General features: G+C 45.6%; 1 protein-coding gene across 1 annotated transcript; it reads right to left on the reverse strand.

The window, feature by feature from the left end:
- Positions 1-6,805: 6,805 nt before the first annotated feature.
- Positions 6,806-12,545, reverse strand: eef1e1 (eukaryotic translation elongation factor 1 epsilon 1). The gene is made up of 4 exons (XM_083697117.1): positions 12,457-12,545; positions 11,364-11,561; positions 8,771-8,866; positions 6,806-7,947 (listed from the first exon to the last, which is right to left on the reverse strand). Exons 1-4 carry the CDS (start codon positions 12,538-12,540, stop codon positions 7,804-7,806), a joined length of 522 nt encoding a protein of 173 aa, XP_083553243.1. The 5' UTR covers positions 12,541-12,545; the 3' UTR covers positions 6,806-7,803.
- Between the last annotated feature and the right edge of the window lie 8,238 nt (positions 12,546-20,783).

The following is a 20,783-nucleotide window of genomic DNA, read 5'->3' on the forward strand; positions in this document are numbered from 1 at the left end:
GAAGAGAAGTCGGAATCCATTTCACAGCAGCACGGTCGCTGAAATAGGCCTTCACTCGCTTTCTCTGTGTAATTGGAGCAACCTTTGAGCAATGTTGCTTGTCTTTCGTTTATCCACGGCTGTTAGTCCGCATCGCACACTACATGTCACACACTAATACAGATTCACTTTTACAGGATCACAATGATACCACAGTAGACAACTGTCTTTTCAAAGCAGCTTGCCAATAACTATGTTAGGGAGTTATTACAGTTATTATTATTATTACTGTGTTACAACAGACTATTTCAGCGATGCACACATCATGTAAACTCATTTGTTCGAGGGCTGATGTAGTGCTGTGTCTGGCCTCAACTTAAAAGTCTCGAGGACCCTGAGTCAATACTTCAAAACCAAAATAATATACATTCAAAACCCCCAGAGAATCAAAGAGTGATCTCTTGAGGTAAGTTGATGCTCAGTAGAGCAGGTTCAGTGAGGGGTAAGACTGAGAACCCAGCTGGCCACCCCCCTCCCCCCCCCCCCTCTCCCTGCCCAACTGTTCCCCCTTCCCTCCCTCCTCTCCTCCTCCTGGTCCTGGGCCAGTCCTGCTGTGGAAGGTCGTGTGTGTGTGTGTTAGAGAGGAGGGGGCGGGGGGGGGGGAGAGAAAGTGAGCAGCGAGTGGAGCAAACGGGCGGGCGAGTGGGGCGTCCCCCTCTGCCAGACTGCCGCTTCATGCCCCGAGTCCAGTATCAAGCCAGTGAGCGGTGAAGCCAACACACACACACGCACATACACACACACATGCACACACACACACACACGCACACACACACACACACATACACACGCACATACATACACACACACACACATACACACACACACATACACACGCACACGTAGATGCACACGCACACGCACACACACACACACACACACACACACACACACACACACACACACACACACACACACACACACACACACACACACACACACATACACACGCACAGCGGAAACAGCCAGGCAGGAGTAAAAGGTACACTTCTGGTTCATAATCATGTCCTGTCAAGGTTAATCCATTAGCGACATGCCGACTGGCTCCCCTCATGCCCCGGCTCTGCTGTAGACACCGTCATGCTCACTGAGCTGGACACCGGGAGAGACAGCTGATGTGGTGGACGACCACGGCTGTTGGTTTGGTTTCTGAGGTACAGTCAATGCAGAGCTGGAGCAAGCTGCTCGGGCCTAAAATGTACAGGACAGTAAACCCATAAGGACCGTTCCTCAGACCCAGATGTCTGGTCTCCATGGACTACAAAACATCCTCCTCCATTTGAAGTTGTGTTTTATTCTTAAGGTATGGTAGGCTTGATCTGGGTCAGAGAAACTGGTCCATAATGTTCCTGTTGGTTCTACTGCAGAACCTTGATGTGTATTCAGACCAGACCTGGTTGTTCATATACAATACTTTCTGCCTGATCTTGAGCCTGTCTGGAGTGCCGTTTTAGGGACTATTCCATTAGTTCCATTGTACCAGGCAAACTCACCGAAGCAGATGAAGTATTTTAAATGATTTTAAATACTCTTTGAACCCAGGTCTGGTATATATGTATTCAGACAAGAGTACAAAAGGTAAGGAGGTCAGTTAGGTAACAGCCCATAATTACGGCTAATGATATCAAACCCTGCTTTTGTTGTTTGTTTAAATCTGCATCAAATCTGTTTCGTTTTTTTTTCCTTTTCTTTCATTAGGGAAATGTGACGAGACAAGGAGGGTGAGAACTGCGCTGGGAGTAGAGGATCATTTCACTCCAGGTTTAAATAAATTAGTCAGCTTGAATTAAAACCTGCATTGTAATAAGGCGGAAATTAGCGATTCGCAGCCCAAGTGACGCATATGCAGATGAGTAGAGGAGCTATGGTAATGAGACGCATGTGGTTTTGTTTCTGGTCATTACGGGAAGTTGCTGAGGGCGGTGACCCGCTCGTGCCCTCCCCACCCAGGGATGCATCCTGGAGGCTCTGCACCACTCCTCTTCCATCCAACTCTCACTGCTTAATGCCCCTCGGTTCTCTTAGCTAGTGTCTTTTAAAAAAAAAAGTAGAACCTCCTGTCATGGGGGTTTCAGCTGCAATTACTTTTTGTATCACTTCTCATAGAGAAGTGACCCCCTTCCTACCCCCCCATCCCCCCTCCCCCAAAGACATCCTATCAGAAACCATTAAGGAGAGGGGGCAATTTAAAGTTCATTGGCATGACCTCTAGGGGGAAAAGAAGAGAATGAGGAGAGGGTGGTAGGGGCTAGGAGAAGATACAAATGCATACCTAATTTTCTGAAACACTCTTTTGAATTTGAATAGGACAGAGAGTGGTGGTACTACTCTTTCAGCAGTGACTGGGCTGCTGTAGAAGGGTGTAGCAGATTAAATGTCAGGCTCCATGACCACATGTAAGGAGAACCAGTCCTCCATGACCACATGTAAGGAGAACCAGTCCTCCATGACCACATGTAAGGACAACCAGTCCTCCATGACCACATGTAAGGACAACCAATCCTCCATGACCACATGTAAGGACAACCAGTCCTCCATGACCACAAGTCCTCCATGACCACATGTAAGGACAACCAGTCCTCCATGACCACATGTAAGAACAACCAGTCCTCCATGACCACATGTAAGGACAACCAGTCCTCCATGACCACATGTAAGGACAACCAGTCCTCCATGACCACATGTAAGAACAACCAGTCCTCCATGACCACATGTAAGGACAACCAGTCCTCCATGACCACAAGTCCTCCATGACCACATGTAAGAACAACCAGTCCTCCATGACCACAAGTCCTCCATGACCACATGTAAGAACAACCAGTCCTCCATGACCACAAGTCCTCCATGACCACATGTAAGAACAACCAGTCCTCCATGACCACATGTAAGGACAACCAGTCCTCCATGACCACATGTAAGGACAACCAGTCCTCCATGACCACATGTAAGGACAACCAGTCCTCCATGACCACATGTAAGGACAACCAGTTCTCCATGGTTCCATCATGGTTCCGTTTAGAGTTTCATCCCACCTACTCTGCTATAGGTAGCATCACATTATTTAGTACATTTGATCCAGATTGTGTTGCATTAAATGTATTCCCCCCCTTCAGATTAGAGTTAGGGTTAGGATAATCTTGGTTTTGGATGAAATGTTTAGGACACATCTGGACCAAAATCCTGTCATAACACCATATGCTACGTTTTTTTTTTTTCAAAAAGAAGGGGGAACCAAATCTAAAGGGGGTTAGTTAATTAAGACAACATCTTTTTGATCAAAATTCAATGTTTTGAGAAACTGGGCACAGTTGTCAATGCATAAGAGTTTCATAGCTTTACAACATTAAGCAGAATAAACCCACACAGAAGGGAAAAAAGGGCCCATTACTTAGGCCCACTCAGACAATGAAGTTTGCTATCTTCCTTCGTTTCTTGCATGGCTTGCACTTATCCCCAGCCAACCCCCCCCCCCCCCCCCCCCCCTCCTCCTCATCCCCATCCCCATCCCATCTCGGCCCTTGCCCCCAAGCCAAATCCACTATCCCCTGAACGAGCGCATGAACATCAGAGAGCGCAGCCAGCCACCGTGTGCAGCTGAGGTAGGTTGAAGAGATGGGGGGGGGTTGATCAAGGCGGCTAATTCTGGAGCACTCTGTCATCCGTGCCTGAGTTAAGGTGTGATCTCATGGCCTCGGGATGCACACGTGTACTTCAGCACCAAGGCCCAAATCAGACGCCTCGCCCTGATGGATGAAGTGAGTTGAGTGCATCTCGTAAAAACTCCTTCGCCACACACCTGGGCATTTTGGGCTCCTTCTGCGCTCCACGGCGTGGCTGTACTTGTCTTGCACCCAGGAGATTAAGAAGCACAACAGAAAAAAACAACTTTAGACGCCCCCCCCCCCCTGTCTTTAGTGCGTTTACCTCCCTGAAGCTAGCTTCTACAATAGAAGCTGTGTTAGACCTCTTTCTGCGAATATGAAAGCTGTCCGGAGATAAAAACTGTTAAAAATAAACATAAAAAACCTTAATAACACTGTTCACCCTGGTAATGTTACCCTTGCCCACCATACTATGTTCCTCTGTACCTCTGGAGAAGAGGAAAAGTAGAACGTGTCAATAAACTGGAGCAATTGTCTTATGTCTTATCCAACTTGCCTTTGAGCATTGGAAGTCTGAACCAATGACTGTACTTAAGAATGCGCACAGAACACATATCCCCTCCACACACACACACACACACACACACACACACACACACACACACACACACACACACACACACACACGTGCTTATCCTCGCCTCTGCACTCTGCGTAATTGCAATTGACAATCAGATGCCATCTTTATGGGCACATGGTACAACTGTCACTATCTGTAAAGGGACGTTAAAGCGAGGGGCTGTCACAAGCGCTTACGCCGCGCTAATACGCCCCCACGCAGTGTTGATTGTTTCATTGAATCAATCAGGGGAGCGCTGTTTTGGGCCGGATCCCACGTCGAGTCCCATGTGTCGCTCTCTGGATCTCGTTAACAAGACGTAACGAAGGGGTTGGTGCGATTCGTGCAGACAGGGCACTCGGGGACAGGGCCGGCTGACACGGTGGGGCGGTGACGTGACGTGAATACGCCCCGCACGCTTGCCTCTCGTTAGGAAAGAAAGATGACACTAAGAGGGACCAGCTAGCGGAAACTGCCGGAATCTGTGGGAGGCCGACTCTTCTTCATTTACAACTTCTGCATGGCGCTGCTGACTCCGTGAGAGGAGTCTTCGCCTCAACTCTTTACCTTGACACGGGGGGGGTCTTGAAAAGCGGAACCCGTGGTGCGGCAGCTCAGTACTTTTCAAAGAAAGAGCAGAGGTGTCTTGCTTCAGAGTCTTTTACCCTGAGGGCGACCGACTATCCACCCTGCCTGAACTCTTGCCCCCATGCCCTTCGCACAAAGATCCTACCGCCCCCTCTGGCCCTTGAGAGAGATGAGCAATACTGTAGGTGGTGGCTGGTCAGGAGTCATAGGGCCACACACTGAGAGATGGGGGACTCCCTGGGGAGAGCTGATGTCACAAGTGAGCCCTGCTGATACACCAGGCCAATTGACCCCTGATCCTGAGCCTATCAGGGGGGTTGGTGGTATGAAGGCTGCCTTTGCTGCCAGAGGGGGAAGGAGGTCTCAGTGGGGGCTCATTGTGGCTGCCCACCCTCAGTGGAGTGGTGCACCTCTGTCTTTGCAGGGCTGAGGAGAGAGGGCTCACTAATTGGGGCTTTCTGGGGTACCTGCTGTGACAGCCCAGCACTAGCTTTGACAGGGGTTTGTTTTGATCATTGATATCACAGCTGGAAGACCTCAGCAGTGTCAGAATACCATCATCTTAACATTATAGGAACAATCAGCAACCCAACTTCTGGAAAGACTCGTAAAAGTTCTATAATATACACTCACTGAACACTTTATTAGGAACACCTGTACACTTTCTCATGGTGGAGGTGGTGTAATGGTGTGGGGAATGTTGTCTTGGCACACTTTGGACCGTTAATATCAATCAATCATTGCTTGAATGCCACAGCCTATTTGAGTATTGTTGCTGACCATGTGCATCCCTTCATGGCCACAATTTACCCATCTTCTAATGGCTACTTCCAGCATGATAATGCACCATGTCACAAAGCAAAAGTCGTCTCAAACTGGTTTCATGAACATGACAATGAGTTCACTGTTCTTCAGTGGCCTTCCCAGTCAGTTTGGGATGTGGTAGAATGGGAGATTCACAGCTTGAAAATGCACCTGAAAAATCTGCGGGAATTGCGTGATGCAATCATGTCATTATGGACCAGAATCTCAAAGGAATGTTTCCAAAATCTTGTGGAATCAATGCCACGAAGAATTGAGGCTGTTTTGAGAGCAAAGGGAGGCCCTACCCAGTATTAGTAGTGTTCCTAATAAAGTGTTCAGTGAGTGTATATTGTTCTGTGGATATTTCATAGGAGTGCTACCAGTCATTACCTTCATCTACACGTAGATTATACACCGTACGACATGTTTAATAAAAGCTTCGTGTCCTCTGGAGTTTGGGCTTCTACTTATCGTCAACACCTCAGAGATGAAGATAAAGAGCGTGACGCGCTGTCTTGAGCTTCTCTTCAACAGGACTGAAATAAACCGAGAGACAGAGGCTGTATTATGCTCTTCAGCTATATTGCTCTGTTATCTAGTCACAAGGCCCTGCTCAAATGACTGGAGGATTTGTTTTCCTTCACAAGTTTACACTTCCCCCCGTTTGCCCGACATTTAATCGATGAACCCACTCAATGTGAAGAAGATAAAAAGATCATTCTTTGAATTCTACAGAAGTTGAAGTGATGAATACAAACACAAGATGAGACTCAAGACTCATGGGACGACACTGGTCTTTATGTTTCCCTTTGATTTATTGGCACAGGACGACCTTTTGGTGACATTAAATAACACAAACCGTAGCATTGAAGCAGCAGACATGTCATGAACAAGGCTTATAGGGAGTAAACATAAATAAAAACAGGGTTTGTACGGCAACACATCGAACTTACACACAAGGTAGATGAAATTGTAACTGTTAGCAAAAGTTTGATGATACACACAACTTTCAATTTCCGCAAAACGAGAGAAAATGTCAACCTACCCCTTTCTCTTGTTCAGAAGCAAAACACTGTGATTGGATTCAATAGGCATCAACTGTCATCTACCCCCCCCCCCCCCCCCCCCCTCCCTCCCCCCACCCACACACACACACGCTTACAGAGCTAATGGCTACAACCAGGCCTGCTTGTTGAGCTTGCATTATTTAGCGCTCAGATGTTGTGTCACAAAAAGGATTCCCGGCCCTGGGCTCAGCCTCTGGGTAGGTGGGGTGAAATGACACACGATGCGTGGCAGTCACCCAGGGGCAGTGGCACGGACAGAGGCATGCTGCATCTCTCCAGTGCGGCATGGCAGCTGGTAGTCTGAACCTCTGCCCCCTGGCGTCAACATTGGGCCTGATTGGAGCGACTCTGATCTGAACTCCGGGCTGCTTCTGCTGCTGCCCACACTAGTGCTGGTAGAGCGGCAGTGCGAGAGACGAGACAAATTCGTCGGGGCACTAAAGTTGATAGTGGGACTGGGATGATGATTATAGTGTTGAACATTACAACAGGCTGGTTTGGACACATTTGATGTTTTGAAGGAAATGTAGGGACGTTGATATCGCGGGAGAGGAGGTTCGTGAAAGAGACATAACACACTCCTCACAACGTTCATGGCTCAAGGTTGTGTGAAAAGACGCGAGTTGCTGACAGGTATTCGTAAACCTTTCTGCCATACTGATTTTCAGGAACCTTTTTTTCAGCTAGCAGCGCTTGAGTACCCTGCGCTGTGACCCTGGCCGCATCGGCAGTCATTAAAAAAAATAACTAAAAACTAAAAAACACAAAAAAAACCCAGACAAAACAAAGACTCCCACCAAAATACTTCAAGAAAAAAAACTAAAACAAAATCAAAACACAGGAAATAAACACTCATCCACTTGTGACCATTTTCCTCCTTTGCATGTGGTATTTGGGAAAAGACACCAAACATCTTGCAAGCAAGGGAGAGGAAGGGGGGGGGGGGGGATCCAAATAGTACTAGGTGGGGGGGGGGGGAGATAAGATGTCAGCATCCTCCCATGTGCACCCCACTCCCAGCCCTCCTGCTATCCCAGCAGCCAACGGTGCACCCCCAGACAGAGGGGACAGCCAAGGGGTGGTGTCAGTGGTGGCCGCTAGTGTAGACTCTGTTCCTCAGGACCACCACGGGGGGCAGGTGGTGGCGGACCCCGGGGTAGTGTTGAACGTGGTCGAACCACCGCGACACGTTCATGTACTTCTCCTTGTCGTGGACGGCCAGGTCCACCTGTGAGAGGAAGGAGATCGACATGAACCTACGTGTAGAAGCACCCGAGGAAGCATACGAATGAACCAATGAATTATATATGTGTGTGTCTTGTCACAAATATGTTTTTCTACAAAAATGAAGAGACAATATACAATATATACGATGGTATACACAGTCTCCAAATCACAAATAAAGACGAGGTAACCCATATCTTCAAAACTTTTTCGATACCATAAAAGAAATATAACAGACCATGAGGGTATATAATGACATGAACCCACAAATCCAAAACTATAGCTATGGTGGAGTAGGAATATTGCTTACATTCGATAATCATTGAAACTGGGGTCTGATATACAGCACTGGGAAAAAGGGGGGGTCTCGAGTCGTTCCTTGAACTGACCATCTGAGAGGGCCGGACGGCTGACTTGACTGACCCTGTCCTGAGGTAACCACGGTGAGAAAAACTAAACTGACTCCCCCTTGTGCCTAGTGGCTGGTGGCAACCTTTCATCTCCGCCACAACCGCTGACATTTCTCAACATGTGATCCCCCCCCCCCCCCCACACACATACACACTCCCCCTTTCTTTCTCCGTCCGATCGTCCGCCCTCCGGGGCACTCAGACTAACTTCGTTGGCACAGGTCTTGGGCTAAAGACATCACTTTGCGCCTCATCTTTTTTTTTGGCTGCTGCTGCTGCCTGTGTCAAGTTGCTCTCATGCCCTTCAACCATATGACTGTTTTAATTGTGAGCTCTGGTTGACAAACATGCCTATTAGCTCGGCGCTCTGATTGATGTCAAGGCTCTGTTGGGGTATTGGGAGGCGCTGGCACTCACGATGATGGGGTGGATTCCGTAGTACATGAGGGTGTCGGCGACGGTGAACTGATTTCCTGCCAGGTAAACCTTGTCTTCTAGGTAGTGGTTGAGGTCCTGCAAAACACACGACCAAAAAAAGCAGCACATTTAGATGATGAGTTAGCGCTTGTTAACTTGCCTATTGGACAAGAAATTCCACGGGACCAAAGACGCATGCAATTTCACGGAATCGATATCATCTTAACACAAAAAAAAAAAAAAATCTTTTCCCCGTCTACCGCTATCTCAGATCGAAAAACCAAACAGCAGAGTCACAAACTCTCATGGAGACTGACGACAATACGGCTCGACGTCAACAGGCGTGGACCCCGGCAAATTCCTACATCGACACCTCACGCTTACTACAAACTATTATCGGATTAAATAAAGATGAACCTCTTCGACAAATCAAACATAGTTGAGATGGAATGGAAGATGGAAGCCGTGGCTGGTGGGAGGGAGACAGTCCAGGCCTGAGATCTGTTTAACCTATATATCTGGGAGTGCGTGACGTGTGCACGTGTGAGTGGAGAGAGTACTGTAGGTGAATAATGTGCCTGACCTGAGGGGGAATATCTGCCTCGCTGTGGCATCTCCGCCATTTACTCTGGACAGCTAGTGCAGATGCCTTTGTGAGTAGGGGGCCCGCTTCTGCTCCAGACTGACTGACTGGCTGACTGGGGCGCCTGCAAATCTAACCAACCCCAAACCCAGGCGGTGGATGGGGGGTGTAGCAGCAGCAGCAGGGGGTGTGCGTCTCAGTGCATGCGTGTGTGTGTGGTTGGGCAGGTCCCAAGGGACTGGGGGGGGACCATCTTTAGCTCTTGCGTTGCACACACAGCGTCTTGAGGGCTAATGGAGTTATTGTGCGGCAGGAGGTGTGCTGCCAAGCAAGGCATGAAGGCAAAGCAGCAGCAGCAGCAGTCTCTCCTCTCCTCCGCCACAATCAGATCCCTGCCTCCCCCCTAAAGCTATGGGGAGGAAGAGAAGCCCAGGCGGGCAGAGGAGAGAGCTCCGCTTCTACCACCACCACATGGGAGCTCACAACCTGGGCTCTCGCACTCTCTCTCTCTCTCTCTCTCGTCCACATTGCTATGGGTGAAAGCCTAGAATCGGACTACCCAGCCATGACTCAGCCCGTGCCTATATTAGCAATAAAAAAGTCCCTTCTGTTCCTCTGCTTTGGTGAGGATTTGAAGTAATTTTACATGGTACGGTGGGGTGTTGACCCTGAGGTCAGAATGTTCTTAACCATGGGCGTGACGAACACCATGAAATCCATTTAATGTCTGACTATTAATATCAATTGTACCATTTTGACCGTCGCGTTATCGTGTATTATCAAAACAAGCCGTGCTTTATTCCCTGAAAGAGGAACAGCTAATACCCGAATCACTAATATCTCTGTGCAAACGCTTGAATTACAAAGATTTGTTTATCCCGTTACCTTGACAACAGTGGCCAAGAGCTACCACAATCTATCGCAAAATAAATACCTGAGGCATTATTTTCTTGTCACAATTCTGTTTTGTTTTGCAACCGTTGTATAAAAGCAACAAGGCGCTCGTTCTTTCTCGTGAATAAAGAACGCAGCTGACGGGTTGCCTAACAACTCCCCTCTGCTGTGACTCGATTCACCATGAAGCACGTGAATAAACTCAAACGAAGCCAAAAACAAAAACTGGAGACAAATTTGCGAGTGGAAATCTTCTTGCCGACAGTCCCCTCTGCCCCTCATTCATTTCGGGGATTATTGTATTGCGCTTTCAGTCCTGCGACACAAACAGGCCTGTGGGTAAAATCGCTGGGCTTGGGGGCAAACGTCTGTAAGTGCCACCATTAAACTGTTTAAAAGGCCTGTCCACAGACACGCCGCGCATCGGAGTGACTTCTTCTCGGTGATGCCACAGCGGCACGTCGCACTGTGACAGCAAGTGCCGAGAGGCACCTGACTGTCCAGCCAACCGGGTGGCCTCGTATCTGTTTCACACTGTCGACAGCTACAGAGGAACCCCATTAAATACTTTTACTGTAGTGTGTGTGTGTGTGTGTGTGTGTGTGTGTGTGTGTGTGTGTGCATCTGGGGCTGTCCGTCCACTACTTTGCCTGTCTTGGCCATGTCACTGAAGGGCCACATATCAGCCTCGATTCATGTCCCTGTGCCTTAACGAGCCGCACACACTGTCAGTCTGGCCCTGGCTGTCTGGTTGGGGAGTTAGGCTTAGGGGCTTCTCCTAGGCACGGCTATTCTGGGTTCTCTCCTTGCAGAAGCGTTTGTCTATATCTGAGGCGTCACTGTTACAGGGTACTTTCCATGAAAGACCAAGGGTCCACATTCACAAAAAAAAAAAAATGTGACTAAACAATTCTTAGTTTTAGGCTTTCACACTTATAGCAAAATAAGATATCATGGGCATTGGGGAGGTGTGCCCCTCTTTAACCCATGAGATCGTTTCTGGGAATTCTTTTTTTTTTTTTTTTTTTACAATTTCGGCTCAAGAGCACACACAGCCAGAGGCAAAAATCCTCCAGAATGTAACTTCATCAGTTGCTGTTACCTTCTACTACGTACCTTAAGAATAGTCTTGGTTTCCTCTTTAGAGCATCCATCTACCTTGGCCACCCTGTACTCCAGCCACTGCTGCACCACCGCCCTGTGTTCCGCTGAGCCACCCAGCAACTCGGGCCTCTTAGCCTGTCGTACCAGGTGAGCGGCGATGGTCACGAGGCCGACCAGAGCTGGTCCGCTGTTACTCTGGAGAACAGGCACCTGTGAGGGGAGGGAGGAGAACGTGTAGTTCATTTACAGCACCCTCTTGCTGCTATGGTCAAGGTTACATTTACTGTAATGGCCGTTGACACTATGACGATGGAGATGTGCAGAAAAAACAGTGTAGGTCTGTGTTGTCGTGACATGGGAGTGAATGAATGAATACACAGATGTTCGGCTAAGACAATTGGAATATAGCTGCCATGGTATCACATATATGATGAGGAAACGCATTGCTGTGGAGATATGTCAGTCAACGAGTCATTGCATTACTGACAGCTATAAGCCAGGCGGTCATTGAAGTCAAAGCCGTACACATGCATACTGTATATCTATGGCTTTGAATGAAAAATTCTACCGTCCCCAATAATTCAGAGCCATACTCGGCTCTGGGGCCTATACTCATGACTGTTTGGCTCTGAAGTGTGTCAGCCGATGTAAAGACTACGCAGCACCTCCGTTACATTACGCACACAGCACACTCCATAGAAAAACTGTGTTATGTGACCGTTTTACAGAGACTCCAGCTGGCAATCAAAAGGCTAATCCACATGGTATGCATATGGCCATGATTAGCCGGCTAGCTAACAATAATAAGCATTCAGCAACCACATACAGAAAGGAATTACTAGCGGCAGTACTGTGTGTTTATTCGAATGATACGAAGCAATGACGATGCCACTATTATTTTGTTTTGCAAATCATCTGGCATGCCTCGATACAAAGAATACACTGATGGAAACTGGTTAGCTGACAGGCTAGGCTGTAGGTAATGTGTTGCACATAGCATTAGCTAGCTAGCATGTGCCCACTCACCAACCCCTCTTTAAAAGCAGAACTACACGTGAGCTAGGACTACGCCAATGTGACCGCAAACATGTTGTGGCCAATTCACCTGATTGTCTCCCTGCGTACTGTATTTGTTAGGCTTCTTTAATCCTAAAGATTTTTCCAGCGAGGATAGCTCTCTCAACGCCATCTTTGCGCTCTGTCAGGTTGAATGAACGCGATTGGTCAACATGCATCGTTCCCGCCCACTAGCTTTGAATTGACAGCAGATTCAGCCAATGGAGACAGGAAAAGTCAATCCATGCGTTTCACCCTTTCATTTCATTACATTGCATCAGTTATCAACCTGGGGAAACACAGATGACACTGAATGATTTCACTGAATGATCATAACAAATCACTCAACACATTTGTCATCCATTACTTGTCGTATTTAATTATTCATTCATACAATAATCCAAATCTAATCCCTAAAATGTTATTTGGTCCACTATCAAAAGCGCTGTTTTCATCAAAGACCCCGGGGAAGCAATTCATTTTTCTCATGAATAAGGACATTGTACCAAAATAACCCAAGGTGTTTTGCTGTTTTAAAGGGGCAGCGTTGCTGCAACCTTGCTAATGCCCCTCCCAAAAGGCTACTACATCCAAGATGTGAAGCAAGCTTGTACATGCTAAAACAGTCTACCAAAACATATAAGAAACATGCTTAAAACACTGAAGTGTAACACAGTATGCCATCACACGAACTGGCTGGTAAACTTTGAAGTGGAGACGAATGTGATAGTGACCTAATTGGCTGGTGATGGTATCTGTTGCCTGACCTTGTTGATACAGTATACAATGTGCCGCTATTTGTGGACAGGTGAACGCTCAGGAGAGAGAGAGAAGAGAGAGAGAGAGAGTGAGAGAGAGAGAGAGAGAGAGAGAGAGAGAGAGAGAGAGAGAGAGAGACACACACACACACACACAGAGAAGTGCGCTGATTGAAAAACTAAAAACACACATTGCAAACTGTAGAACTGACCCTAATGACAAACTCACTCAATCAGACCCAGTTGAACTAAAACTCATTTTAAATGTCTTAAATCTACTGAGGTCATGTGTCTGTGTCCTCAATGGTAACTACGGCCCTGCCTGCAACTATTTACCATCAAAGCATGGAGCTCAAATCTTGCTTTAGTGAAGAGAATCAGATAATAAATACTAAAACATGCCACTGATTTATCTAGGGCATTTATAGCTTTTAAGATAAAATCTACACTTTAATAACATCATAAAGAGCTCTCATGTGCAGTTACCAAATCATCCCCAATTCCATTGAGAGATTAACTGAACGTCAATATTCATACGTATTATTGGGAAACAATTGAATTGTAAATGTGTATACTTATTGGGTGCCCTGGTTGATTATGGGACACAACACATCACCGTACTCACTCCTGTTATTTATACCCGGACTACAACTCAATCTATCCAGAAATGAGAGGCATTTGGGCCCACACAGTTGATAGTCACATCCTTGTTTTCTCACTGCTTTTTATGAGATTTGTGGGAAATTAAATCAAAATGACAGTGTAGGTCTAGAGTTTCCTAAGTCCTGCAGCTAGTTTCCCTCTTGTGTCTCCCGGCTTGTCTGTCTCCCTAGTGCCTCCTTGCTCTGATGTTGTGTGTCACGTCTGGTCCGATTTGTACAGTCTCCCTATGACTCTTCCATAATGAAATGTCAGATGTCAATCAAACTCCACTCATTAACTCTATGAGGCCCAGGTGTGTGTGTGTGTGTGTGTGTGTGTGTGTGTGTGTGTGTGTGTGTGTGTGTGTGTGTGTGTGACATCATAGGAAGTGACTGCAGCACTGAGGTGTCGTATGGAATGGCGTGCTACTTCCCTTAAGTCAGTCACGTCCCCTGTTTGTCAGTTGTGATTTCCAGCTGGGGGCCTGTTTTGGAGGGTGCAATGTTACATAACTTCAGATAGAAATGTATTGACTAGAGCAGATATGAATGTCTGTCCTGTAGAATAGGGAGTCTTGTCACCTCTACATGTTACATTTCAATCTGCAATGTTGTGAAGGTTTCACCTCTCTGAATACTGAAGGCTACACCCTAGGTTGAGGTAATGTAGAGGGCCATTTACTCAATACAGGGTAACACTCTAACTGTACAGACAGCTTCTTTCCCCACTCTGCATCGTCTGGGTATACAATCACATTAATATGAAGCAGAAATGTTTCATGTCCTACACAGACAGTTCATGTAAGTTCTATCATATTGATCCTCCTCACTCTTCACCTCCCCCAGTTGTAGCAGTATATTTTAATATATTTTCTATTTATATGTATATTACTACATATTTTCTAGGGTTTGTTCTTGATTGATTTGAATAAGGTCAGGGTTTTGTCTGGACCATTTTCATTGATGTTTATTACCTTGCACATATCCTTGCCCATCAAAACATGCACTTAATTTGCTATCGCACATGTTATTTTTAGACCCTTTTTGCAGAGAAAAAGACAGAAAAGCTGTCCCAGAAACCAAATTAATTATAAGAATGAGTACACAGACTATCACAAATGATTAGATGCCACAGAACAAGGTAAGGGGATAATTATCTTCTTTTCTTTTTTGTGTGTTTTTGTTTGTGTGCTGTGGCACGTCATACACTTTTCCCCTAGTAGGGCTTTCATAAATGCATGCCTGCAGCGTTAAAGTGCGCCTGTCTCCACCAAATGCCTCCAAGCTGCCACATTCTGTCTGCACACAGATGCGCTGAGGACAACGATCCCCTAGTCCCGTCGAGCGCTCCGTAGCCCGTGGGAGTTTTCTCATGCCGATTGTGATACATAATCCCGGGGTCACATTAGTAAGAGAATACTGCGGGGAGAACACTGCAGGGTCACCGATACTGCCGTAGGGCGCTTCTTTGGTCCATCCACATACCCAACCAATCGTGATATCCCTATCTATTCCCCTACTACTGTACGATGTATTGCGTTACAATGATTTGTCTGACTGGGATGCAGGGGCCTCTGCTGAGCTGTCTCCCCTGCTACCTTTCATAACCTGTAAGGTTAGCGTCGGGACTATTCACATCTACAGATGCACGGAAGAGGAGGGACGATTGGGTCGGTCATGAGCAGAGACATGCATGCACGCTGTCAGCACGGATTGTTGAAATTGCGTATTTGGTGCTACCTCCGATTCCCGGCCGGGAACGAACATGGACTAGGACATGGGGCGGCTGTGTGACAAGCCTCTTCAGCTTCATTGTATACATCCTATCTCACATCTCCATCAACACTGATGAGGAGACACACTGTTTTTATGTAGAGCAGCTGTTACAAGTGATTTGTTTATCACGACGTAATAGATTCCAGTGTTTCAAGGAGACTCAACCCGTAGTCACTGTTTTCGTCCCTTTGACAGGACCCGTAAGCTCAGACCTTGACCCATGTTTCACCTTTTACAACCCCTAAGAGAACGAGGGAAGTGAGTCAAATCTGTATTCAAGTCTCAGTACTCAGCGACTGCTTCTTGTTTCCCCTGCTGCTGGCTTCAGCAGTGGTGGAGCTGTGTAAAGTCAGGTCACGCCAGAACCCCGGAGCACTGGGCCTTCTGCGTTTGGGCCCCCACGACGGGCTGAGAAACCTCCCTTCACCGCGCAGCTAGACAAGAATGACCCTCAGCTAAGAGAGGCTGGTGCCCCCCCCCCCCCCCCCCCCCCCCTCGTCTCACACACGTACAGTACACACATGCAAATGAGTGTGTGTGTGTGTGTGTGTGTGTGTTTCGGTGGTGGTGGGGGGGTTGATGAGACAATGACAGGGTGGAACGATGATATTTTTTGTGGCATTTTAAGTCTTTCCCATAACATTTGTGACACGAGATTAGCATTCATACGTTGCGGGGGGACTAGGAACACGAGGCCTGGAGAAAGGAATGAGAGTAATAAGGCAGCTTCTCTGTTTCTCTGTTCTACATGCCAGGCGCTGAGGGGGGTGCTCGGGGACACAGGACCAGCGCACAGTACCACCCCAGAGAGCATCTCTCATCCAACAACAGTCACTTATGACCATTAATTACTGCTCTGAAATTCCCTTACCCGTAGCCATGTCCCCTCTGAAAAAATAAACCTCGGTGGATTTTGATTATTATAGCTTCTGAAAACTCAGATTGTCTTTATTGAAGTTGCCCATTGGCCATGCAGGTTCTCGCTCCGTGATTCAGACAATTTCTTGGTGGAAACGAGTACAGTTACGCTCTCGCCATGCCCGTGAGGATGACAACAGAGACTCCCATGTAGTGTAGTACATACTCAGGGGTTGGTAACATACACACACACGCACACACACACACACACACACACACACACACACACACACACACACACACACACACACACACACACACACTCTCACATGCACACCTTTATGAGCACATATATACATTGTTTACCCACTGAGACATGGACACATGCCACATGCACACACATACACATATGTGCTCACACACACACACGCACGCACACACGCACGCACGCACACACACACACACACACACACACACACACACACACACACACACACACACACACACACAACACACTGACCTGTGTGAACAGCTCAGACAAGAGTTTTACTGTTGCATGCAATGTTTCTTTCAGCCAGCAGGGAGCACTGTGGTTCTTTCAAAAAACCCTCATTCTACGGCCCTCTATGATGAAGCACAAAAGTATGGCCGTCTTAAGAGGGAAACACTTTGTCACTCCCCTCTTGATGGGGCCCATTAGGCATAGCAACACACACCTGAACAATTAAATCCTCAAATACACAGCTATCAAGCAGGAATCAAGAGATATTGAATAAAATAGTGTAGTATTTGACTATATATACTACTGAAAAGGCTTATAAATTGCATAAGAAGTCCGTATTCAGTCATTTTGAGGAGAAAAGGGTGACATAATATGCATTCTAACCAGGGAATAGTTGCTCATCTATCTATAAGGATACAAGTTATCAACATTTTTGCATTGCACCTTTAAAGTTATTGCCCAAAGTGCTTATTATTTTTTCTTCTCTGAATTTTTAATGCTTCAAAATCAGGACAGTCAATATAACTAACAATGCAGGATCAGAAATTGTAAACATCTAAATACAAAGGTTAGGGTTTTATTGTCTTATGATCCTGCTTGAGTTTGTATACTTGTTTTTGTTTGGACGTCTTTTTGCCTATAAGCAGGCTAATCTTCCAAAAGCAAAAAAGAAATGAAATGTGTAAATTATATTTATAATAGAGTACACAGAAAATAAGAAAGAAGAAATCTACAACACACTACAAATAAAAAATAAGTTGGTAACACTTTGAAGTCATATTTGTAATAGGTTTATAAATAGGTTTATAATTGAATAATAAACTGGTTATAAGTGATTTATTAACTAATTATAAACCATTTATAAACCCTTTACAAATGTAACCTTAATGTAAAGCCAATAAGTTTATAGTTACATTACATTTTCTCTATTTACAGTAACAGTGCATTGCCTTATTTCCATACATTTCTTCACATTGTTTTGTTTTGTACAGTTCAATCACTTGTATAAGATGGTATTAAACTCATATGACTCGTATGATTCATACAATTGTCAATGTGATATACCACTCGTACTGTCCAGAGCCCCTATCCTGCACAGGTGTTGGAGGGAGGGCCAGGACCGAATCCCTCCATCGATCTTCATGTCTTTAACCCATTAGTTTGATTCACTACCAACGGAGGCCAGAAGTGAAAGCTCAGAAGCATTGGTTGTCTCTCTCTATGGTTGTGTCCAGTATATCCGTTTCTGAGGATCTCTTTATGGCGACCCAGTAGAGAGTAGGAGGTTATTTGGCCCCTTTCCTCCCCTCTCTGCTGCTGAACTGTATAAGAGCAGGGAATGGTCCGGTTGACAGGTCTCCAGCCCCCATCGGGGGTGATCTATATGAGACCATCTTTATTGGCAATTTCAGCCCAGGGACAGATGAGGGGCTGCAGCCATGATAAAACCCAGCAGGCCTCACCTGTGACTCACACATGGAAGGATACAGAGTCAATACATCGACAGTGACACTGGAGCTATGTGGGGTGGTTAGGCTACTGTAGATCTAAGGCCAGTGTTTTCTGGATTCATTCATATTTGAAATTGACTTTGTGAAATGTACCTGTGACCACGACCAAAAATAGTACTTGTCAGAGATGGAGAGGGACCTTGTATGAATGAACAGTTAGCACCTCTTTATGATTCATAAAGATAAAATCATGTTACACAAGCTGTCTGGTGTCATGGGGCTTTAGTTAAATCGATGTGATGGTCAAACTTGAAATATTGAAAACTTTTCACTATTGAAAAATGTCAAATATGGACGTATTAAACCTCACGCCACCTGAACAGTTTCTTCCCCATGGCAGTGAGGCTCAAAACCAAGCCCCCTGCCTCTCACTGACCCCCCCCTCCCACCCTGTCACACAAACAATGCACTGACAGTGTAATTTATAATTATTTAAAATTATTCAAATTTATAGTGTACATGCCCCACAACCATTTCACAGCCTCTAGCCTCATTGCCATTTAGTCTCACACAGCCTACAAGATGCATTGTTCTGCTGCTCTTTTTGGTAAATTTGTAAATTTGCTATTGCTATTTTGTTAATACTGTGCTATTTTGTAAATTTCTTATCAATATTTGCTATTTGTTTTTTATGTCCATGCACCAACCTCACCAAGTCAATTTCCTGTATGTGCAAATATACTTGACCAAATAAAATAATTCTGATTCTGAATTCTGATTCTGATTAGGTATGTTATATTATGGTTAAGGTTAGGCTTAGGGTTAAAGGGATAGGTCACTTTTTTAATACCTTATAGTCAGATGGCTCCTTACCTAGAATGTAGTCTATGAGCCAGGAGAAACTGTAATCCATAGTTAAGAATTGTTTAAATAGCCACTACTAACTTCAGCTAACTTTAGCCACTGCTAACAAAACATCAATGGGTGTGAATATGATAACTTTCTGATTTGGCAGGTAGTTCCTTTGAGTTGATTTGGCCACAAATGTTGAACTTTGTCTCTTGATCCTATTCACACCCATTTCTTTTTTGTTAGCGATGGCTAAAGTTAGCTGAAGTAAGTAGTGGCTATTTAAACAATTCTTAACCATGAATTACAGTTTCCCCTGGCCCATGGACTATTTCAGGGTAAGGAACCATCTGACTATAAGGTGTCAGATGGTGGTAACAAGTGAACTATCCCTTTAAGGTTAGGGTTAATTAAAACCTAAAAACATGTCAAAAATAACCATAACATAATGCCAGAATTTTACTTTGTGACAAATTGTGAGATATTACACCAATATATTGAATGACATAACATTGATTTCTATAAAGTCTCTACTTAGCAGTCCCCTTTTTTAATGGAAATATATCTCCAGCACTCAAATGTAAGAGCCATCTTTATAATAGATTATTCTGCATCCCGTCTGTATGATATGGAATATCAAATGCAGCCTGTTGTCAAGTCTGCGGAACATATTTCCCATTTTTCAAAGTCTTGAAACACACAGGGCAAATCATTGGGAATTGGCATGACAACACACTAGCACAGAGTAGACAATATATCCTCAGGCCATTCCCAACACTCCAGGAATGAAAGACAGAAGCTCGCAAAGTGACGAATACCATGAAATAGCCCTGTAATGAACAATCGCTCTCATATAAAGGAACAGTTCAGACAGGGCACCATTAGCCCAATCCTTGTCTGTGGTCCCCAAATCGATTTGAACAGATCACTTGTGTATTGATCATAACATGTTTTGAAGCTGTAAGGGGGGGGGGTGCACAATGCCTAGTATAAAACGTGACTCCTACCTGTCAAAACCAAAAAGCTATCAGTTTGAAATACTGTACATACTATAAAGTGGTGGACAGGGTCAGAGTACATACTATAAAGTGGTCAGGGTTAGAGTACATACTATAAAGTGGACAGGGTCAGAGTACATACTATAGAGTGGACAGGGTCAGAGTACATACTATAAAGTGGACAGGGTCAGAGTACATACTATAAAGTGGTCAGGGTCAGAGTACATACTATAAAGTGGACAGGGTCAGAGTACATACTATAGAGTGGACAGGGTCAGAGTACATACTATAAAGTGGTCAGGGTCAGAGTACATACTATAAAGTGGACAGGGTCAGAGTACATACTATAAAGTGGACAGGGTCAGAGTACATACTATAGAATGGACAGGGTCAGAGTACATACTATAGAATGGACAGGGTCAGAGTACATACTATAAAGTGGTCAGGGTCAGAGTACATACTATAGAATTGACAGGGTCAGAGTACATACTATAAAGTGGTCAGGGTCAGAGTACATACTATAGAATTGACAGGGTCAGAGTA

Source organism: Argentina silus, assembly GCF_951799395.1.
Source record: "Argentina silus genome assembly, chromosome: 1".
NCBI lineage: Eukaryota > Metazoa > Chordata > Actinopteri > Argentiniformes > Argentinidae > Argentina > Argentina silus.